Raw genomic sequence first — 8,611 nt, 5'->3', positions numbered from 1 at the left:
TATTACTGTGGTTTTAGCTATATTCCAATACTTTTTGAACTATTTTTGTTAAACTATTTCAAAAAAGCATATTAATTAGTTAATTAATAAGCCAGGATATCAACATGAAACAGATTTGATTTGCACGTCGGATGATGAAATATACATTTATTGGGGGGAGAAACAAAAGTTTCGATGCGCAAAGGTCCCTAATGAACTAGATATATAGTTTAAATTGGAAAGCGTAGAGAAAAAAAAAAGTAAAATATTGACAAATAATATTAAAAATAACAACGGAATCGCAACGTTCTTTCATACAAAAAAAATATATATTTTCATTATTATTAATTATAAATAATGGTAATGATAATTATATTATAAAATGAGAATTCGTTTGCAAAATGTATAATTTTTATTCCCTTTGATTTATTTATTTCGTTTATCCATAATATGTGGAATAAAATTTTAAAAAAAATAAATAAATATAGAAACACAATTGATCTTAACTGATTGATTCCTAATAAAAGTTATTGAAGTTACAGGTTCATGTGAGGTACTAGTTGGTACTCCTGATTTTCTATTCCTTTTCCAACCATAATCGCAATCAAATTGTATATGAAAAAAACTGAACTACTCGTGTTTCGTTTGTTCTTATTGTTATTGTTGTTGTTGTTAGGTAGCGACGGCGGGAGCTCTGATCAAGTATCCTCCACTGCAGCACCGGCACGGTCTGGTGACGACGACCCTGGGTCTTCGGTTCGTGTTGAGCAGTCGTCACTTCCTGGGTGGTTCGATGAGGGTGAAATGCGTGGCCTCGGTGTCGCCGGTGCTGTGGCGCGGGGACAGGGAATCTGTAGTGCAGAGCCTCCCCATCCAGGACATGAGGGAGGCCCTTCTACTTGGTGAGTGGACGACACTGCTGCATGGTTCGTATCTACACGCGCGCACTCTTCTCTCCTATAAATCTAGTTCTAATTAGTCTTAATTACATTTCTGTATTCTTCAAGAAGCAACACTATGCGTGACATGTGTCATAATTGACAGTCAGTTATACCAACTGTTATCATGATTATATACACTGTTGGTACATCTGACTGTCAATAATGTCTACTTCGTATCACGCTCATCGTTTGTTACAGCATTACATTAACTCTGGGAAAGATAAAATTATAATTTCTGAAAAAAAAAAATTTGATTTAGTATATGAATTATTAACTTTTTTTTCAAAAAAGTCCATAATAAATTTTATAAAAATTAAACTTTTGAGTGTTAATACAGTGAAAATTTTACTTTTACTTTTTTCACAGTGAGACTAAAACCTACAGGTTATTTATACATTTCTATATTACTTATTTTTTATTTGAACTACTTTTGAATAGTTCATAAAGACAAAATTGAGAAAACAATTGTTATTTATTTGTAATTTTGGAGAAGAAAATGAGAGCAGATATCTTCGGATTCAATTAAGTTTTAATATCGATTTCCAACTGATTAGGTTTAAAAATTGTACAATTCTTCCTTCATGAAGGCTGTCTTCAGCTAGACGAATTAATTAAAGCGAATTGGTTAAACGTTCATTTGCTCTAAATATAGACCTATTCATATATAAATTATATAATCTGCAGTTGCGGCAAGAGCGGAATAGAGTTTCGGTTGATGGCTTTAATGTGGGCATCAATTCTGATTACGTGAGAGAACGAGAGAGACATTGAGAGCAGAAGTTGGCTCTCCGGAATGCCCAGGTTCTGTCAATAATGGTCAGAGCCATCTATCCGCATGCATTTTCCATCCACTTTTGCTTAATTAAATTGCCAAAATTGAGAGCAACGTTTATTTATTTACATATCGTTCCGAATAAATACGTTTTCGCGTTTCCATCAATTTCGCGTATAGGAAATTCAATTTCCTGCAGGATGACTGATGCGTCCAGCCCTCACCCCAATTGTGTTTATCAAAATATATCTTGGACAATGATTTGCGCATGAATTTATGCAACATCCAACAATAAACAGCAACGGCGTTTCGTAATCCCTTCGGCAACGCGATAAATTCCCTTTTGATTATTTGCATGAGTTTACTCGCAATATTTACTCGGTCCTTGTTTCGGTGGGAATGGCACGATGACATCGAAAAGGGTGGCGGAGAAGATTACGCTTACGTCCTACTCTTTTGTCTTTCAACGCCAGCGATGTCTGCTTCTGATGGCGAAAGCACGTCTGAGAAGTTAAATCCTGATTAGCACAAAACATTTTCTCACCTGGCGCTTAAACAAACTTTTGAGATGTTAAAAACGTCTCGAAAATTGCGCATAAATCCCAATTCATACATTTGTTGTATTTTTTTACGAACAAAGCTAATAGTTAACAGTAAATATGAAATTATAATAATTTTCAGTAACTTTTCATAATAAAGAAAAAAAACAAACGCAAATTGTATCTTTGTTGGAAACGTTACAGAACTACTCGAATCTTGTTCAGAATTAGAGCGAAAGCACGGCGTTCGCATGAATCGAATAATCCCCTCTGTAATGCCGACAAGCACAAAGGGCCTTCCACTTTTGCTCGAACAAAAACTTCTCGAGAACGTTCGGTCACGCGAAACTTTTTGCACAAGAACAATAATAACGATTTCATTTATTTGATCCGAGCTCTCGACGAACAAAGACACATCTCGAAACGAGTGTTTTTCTCGTTTGATTTTATCATATTTATGTTTAGTTTAAGTATATAACACAACTAAAGTTATGTTTTCAAAGGAATTTCCTGAAATAGATGCAATTAAATATAATAATTTAATAATTTATCAAAGAGGAAAATCATTGTATTGTAATAATTAAAAAACTGACACAACAATAATAATTGAATACACGTTACATTCCTCAAATATACAATTTTTATATGCATCTTTTGTATTAATTAGATCTATTATAGTTTTTAAAGAAAATCACTAAAATGTGAAAATTCTGTTTTTTCGGACGTTAATTTTTAATTACGGATGAAATTATAACACAAATTGAAAACTAGTTACATTCCCTAAATATCCAGCTTTTATATGCATCATTTCTATCCATTCTATTTCTTGCTGTTTCTGAGAAAATCGTTAAAATGCGAAGACAATACTTTTTTCAAGAGCTAATTTTTCATTACTTCCTATTTTAACACGAATTACAGACAAATGGATGAAATCATAGTCATAATTGAATACTCGATACATTCCTGAAATATCTGACTTTCATATGCATCTTTTCGATTAATTCAATCTATTATAGTTTTTGAGCAAATCACTAAAATCTGAAGACACTTCTTTTTCGACCGTTAAAGTCCTGAAATCATGAAACCACATCAATATTTGAATATACGTTACATTTCCCATATATCTAACTTTCATATGCATCGTTTGAATCCATTAAATCTATTAAAGTTTTTAAGAAAATCACAAAAATGTGAAAATTATGCTTTTTCGAATGTTAATTTTTAATTACATCATTTTTAAACGCTAATTACTGACAAACAGATGAAATCATAAAAAAAATTTATAACTATCCACAAATATGTATATTCATCATTTCTATACATTCTTTTTTTCTGTGAAAATCATTAAAATGTAATAATTTTTCAACAGAAATTTTTTTATTACTTTATATTTGAACTGGAATTACACACAAATGGATGAAACCATAATAGTAATTTAATACTCGCTATATTTCTGAAATATCCAACTTCCATATGCATCTTTGAATATATTCTATTTAATATAGGTTTTGAGAAAATTACTAAAATGTGAAAACACTGCATTTTCATTTTTTTTCATATTTTCAAGTTTGAACACGAATTACAGCCAAACGGATGAAATCACTACAATTTATGAATACTTGTTATATTCCACAAAGATCCAGCTTTCATATGCATCTTTTGGATTCATTCAATCCATTAGAGGTTTTAAGAAAATCACTAAAATGTGAACATTCTGCTTTTTCGAAAGTTAATTTTTAATTACATCATTTTTAAACGCTAATTACTGTCAAACAGATGAAATCATAACAAAAATTGATAACTATCCACAAATATGCATATTCATCATTTCTATACATTCTTTTTCTGTGAAAATCAATAAAATGTAATAATTTTTCAACAGAAAATTTTTCATTACTTTATATTTGAACGAGAATTACACACAAATTGATGAAACCATAGTAATAATTGAATACTCGATACATTCCACAAAGATCCAGCTTTCATATGCATCTTTTGGATTCATTCAATCTATTATGGTTTTTGAGCAAATCACTAAAATGTAAAAACACTTTTTCGAACGCTAATTTTTAATTACATCATTTTTAAACGCTACTTACTGTCAAAAGGATGAAATTTTCAACAGAAAATTTTTCATTACTTTATATTTGAACGGGAATTACACACAAATGGATGAAACCATAGTAATAATTGAATACTCGCTATATTCCTGAAATATCTGACTTTCATATGCATCTTTTGGATTCATTCAATCTATTATAGAAAATCACTAAAATCTGAAGACATTTCATCAATATTTGAATATACGTTACATTTCCCATATATCTAACTTTCGTATGCATCTCATTTGAATCCTTTTTATCTATTAAATTTTCTGAGAAAAATACTGAAATGTAAAGACACTGCTTTTTCGAGAGTAATTAGAAAATAATTGAATATATGTGACATACGTGAATCTCTTTTACATCTCAACCAAATGGCTTTCATTCTAATATACAATATGAGATGTTAACGAATGCTCCGAGCACTGAAATGCTCTCTCATGTTTCGCATATTCAAATGCGAGAGAATAAACTTTTCGACAATTCCATAAGTGGTTTTTAATCAAACGTAACGGGCATTAATAATATCTCGGAGCGACATAAATCTTAATTAATACCCAACGGGCGAAACTCCCCCCCTTTTACTATTACTAATAATAATATTAAGAAGAATTGGGTTTCGCCTGGGACCTTGTCGAATCCAAATTGGTTCTGTGTGTTATGAAGTCGTTGCCCCAGAGGGCATTACAAAATCTATGGTCGCGTGACGCACTTATATAATACATGCGGCATCCAGTTTTCCCTCCCCCCTGGGTTTCGGCAGACGACAACGACGCACGACGCTTAATACATTTAACATTATGTGGGGATTTTGGGGGGAGTTATAGACGAGTGGAATATTATTAATTGCCTTTTACATAACCGAACGCGAATGGAACGGTACCAGTTCCGATGCAAAATGCACTGGCAATTTAATCCGTACAATTAATTAATTTCTGAATGCGGACGTCACGTGCGCGCTTCATTAAGCTTCATTATAATTTACAACATCCCAAAAATAATATCTCTATATAATTTAATTTAAATAAAATTTCATTACATGCGGTGCAATATAAATCTTTAAAGAAAATACTGATTATTTTTATTGTTCAAATTATTATAATTTCTTCAATATTCATTGTTACTAATTATAATTACTTATCAAATGCAATAACTTTGTTGCAATAACTATAGAGAATAATATGATGATAAGTTAAAAGTTTACAATTTTTAGTAATTTGTCAAATGTAAAGTAATTAAATTATTAATTTTATCCTCACATTTTTGTTAATATCTCAATTACCACTAATGCTATTAATAATATTTAAAATGTAAATTGAAGCTAAAACTATAGAGAATAATATGATGATAACTTAAAAGTTGTATCATTTTACAATTACATATTTATTGATTATGTAAAAAAAAACAGAAATATCATAAGGTGTACTAATTACATCTAAAGTTTAAATTACCTTAAGTTGTCGGCATTACCTTTAAGAAGTTCATATAAATTACACGAATTTTCTTTTCTTTTCCCCAAACCTTTTTCCTGTCGTTTTTCTTCACCCTCGCTCCTCGAAATCGTTTCCATTGTTGCGTTGAGGCGCAGAAGGAAAAGTAATACAAAGGTAATCATCTGTTCGGAATGCGTTCGAGGGTGAAACGCGCCGCAAAACATTTTCATCGAAACAAAACGAGAATGAAAAGAAAAAAAACAAATAAATGAGCATAAATCAAATAAAATGACTAAATGAGAATCTATGTATTATTATATAATATTTCCAGTGAGTTATGTGTAATGTTGGTAATTTTATTGTAATTGTATTGTTTTCTAAGTAATCAGTGTATCTGTATATTATTTTTTTGTATGTTGTTTCAGTGAAAAGCGGGGCTAAGGAAGCGTTCGTTCCTGGTATTGGAATTCTTGTTGCGGCTGCCTTGATGCGAATCGTGAACTTCTGAAGCTGCCGATGAAGGAAACCGGCGTGTTGTGTGTGCGTTAAGTGGTGTTATTGTTGATGATGATGATGACTTAACGGTGATCCGAGTGTACAGCAAAGACCGCACGAGTCTTTAGATAACCCAGCATAAGTGATATTACATAACTACTCTAATTATTTCATTAATAATCAAAAAAAAAAAGAAAAGAAAGAAGTATATAAATATAAATACGCAGATATTGTAAATAATTTGAGAGAAGAAAACCCCTCTATTAATTTTTTTTTTGGTTTCATTTTAGGGGATGCGTAAAATTGGATTGATGTAATTGTAAATACTATTTGGCTCCCATGTACATACTAATTTTAGGCTAATTCGTGATTAATTTAAAAGGCTTCGTACATAATTTCCAAACCCCCCATGTTTGAAAACTCCAATTTCGAGAGCGTAACATTTCTTTCTCTCGCTATTTCCTCCCCGAAAATGTGTGCTAACAAATAACGCTTATTAATCTTTGCGCGCACGTGGATATAATTCCTGCATTTAATGTTCATTTCTACAGATTCACACACACTTATATACGCACACACATACTTATAGTCTGTGTAAGGGTTGATTTACTGCATCCCCTGTTTTCCGGATTCAGGACCTAACTAGGACGTGTTTAATGATCGCATTGTACAGCTTCATCATCAAAGCGAGGAAGCAAGGAATTATACAATTTTTATTTTTGTTGTTTCCAAACATAGACTGAAAAAAAAATGAAATTAAATGAAAAATTGTGAATACGGTAGTCGTCTCGTATAGCTGAAAACGAAAAATATAAATAAATGAATAGTATACTAATTTGTTACATATAAGCTTCTGCACATGTGTATATATTAATAAATAATTATATTTAGTGGACAAAAAAAAATGCAATCAATCGAAGAAGATGATGTAAACAACCCTCGAAGTTATTTAATTTGGAATATTTACCAATTATATAAATACATATATATATATATTATACAGAAAAAAATAAATATATATTAGCTACTAAGTGGAGAAGAAATATATATATATGAACGAAAGAACAACAATTTTTGGATCTATTATTTGAGAAATAAAGTGTGGAATTCCTGTCTATCTAACTGCAATGTTTTCTTTCTATCCTTTTTTTTCTATTATTTCGTCCTCTTCGTTTCGTTTCCCGGTCGACTTTCCAAAGCCATCCCAGATCTCATCTCCCCCACCGTTCGGCCATTGTTTATTGACTTTGATCCGTTTCCCCCCGCATCCTAAACCAACATCGAGGGTGGTCTCCCGGTGGCTTCGAGCCGCAGTGTAATCGAGTTTTAACAAAACAATTGTCGCAAGGACGTCGAATTTATCTCCACGGAATTGATCAAACACCGAGTTTGTTTGCAGTCGAACGCCGCCGCCGCCGCCGGAATTAATTGCTCATAAAGGCGAAGGCATTAGCTGTCGTCGAAGGATTTATCGACGGCTTGCACTTTCTCTGCATTCGGCACATCAAAGGACACCTTTTGTCCTGATCCCGGTCCCTTCTACTCTGCGGAATTACCGACGCTCAACACAATGGATTTATGTCGGTACGTATACTTAGCGTAGGCTCTTTAATTACTTACACATAGTGTTTAGTTGTTATAGGTTTCTATAGAATCGGATCATCAATAATAACAATCCTATACTGTTGATATATCTAGTTGCTAGGAGCGTTACTAAGCACGCTCTTCAATTACTATGACTGTTACTAAGGACGCTATTCGGTTGCTATGATAGTTACTGAGCATCCTTAGTTCAATCGTTATGACAGTTACTAGAAACATACTTCAGTTACTTTGATAGTTACTAAGGACGCTATTCGGTTGCTATGATAGTTACTGAGCGTCCTTAGTTCAATTGTTATGGCAGTTACTAGAAACGTACTTCAGTTTCTTTGATAGTTACTAAGGATGCTATTCGGTTTCTATGATAGTTACTGAGCATCCTTAGTTCAATTGTTATGACAGTTACTAGAAACGTACTTCAGTTACTTTGATAGTTACTAAGAATGCTCTTTGGTTATATTAATTCAGATTATTATGTTAGGATGGGAAAAAGATGAAATAAATCACACACAGGATTATGGATAAAAACAATCATTCTTCAGTTGATATGACAGTTACTAAGGATGCTCTTCAATTACTATGATAGTTACTAAGGGCGCTATTCAGTTGCTATGATAGTTACTGAGCGTCCTTAGTTCAATTGTTATGACAGTTACTAAAAACGTTCTTCAGTTTCTTTGATAGTTACTAAGGACGCTATTTGGTTATATTAATTCAGATATTATGACAGGATGGGAAAAAGATAAAA

At 32.2% G+C, this 8,611-nt stretch overlaps 1 protein-coding gene across 1 annotated transcript; it reads left to right on the top strand.

Annotated features, from left to right (window-relative positions):
* Positions 1–655: 655 nt before the first annotated feature.
* Positions 656–7,197, top strand: LOC108566719 (the record flags this gene model as incomplete). Its single annotated transcript, XM_017926739.1, has 2 exons — positions 656–881; positions 6,192–7,197. Coding segments are annotated over 2 exons (309 nt in total), but the record flags the coding sequence as incomplete, so codon positions are not given.
* Positions 7,198–8,611: the final 1,414 nt, after the last annotated feature.

The sequence above is a fragment of the Nicrophorus vespilloides genome, unplaced genomic scaffold (assembly GCF_001412225.1).
Source record: "Nicrophorus vespilloides isolate i.1.1-1 unplaced genomic scaffold, Nicve_v1.0, whole genome shotgun sequence".
NCBI classification, from domain to species: domain Eukaryota; kingdom Metazoa; phylum Arthropoda; class Insecta; order Coleoptera; family Silphidae; genus Nicrophorus; species Nicrophorus vespilloides.
The sequence above is the reverse complement of the archived record's forward strand: the minus strand, read 5'-3'. Positions and strand labels throughout refer to the sequence as shown.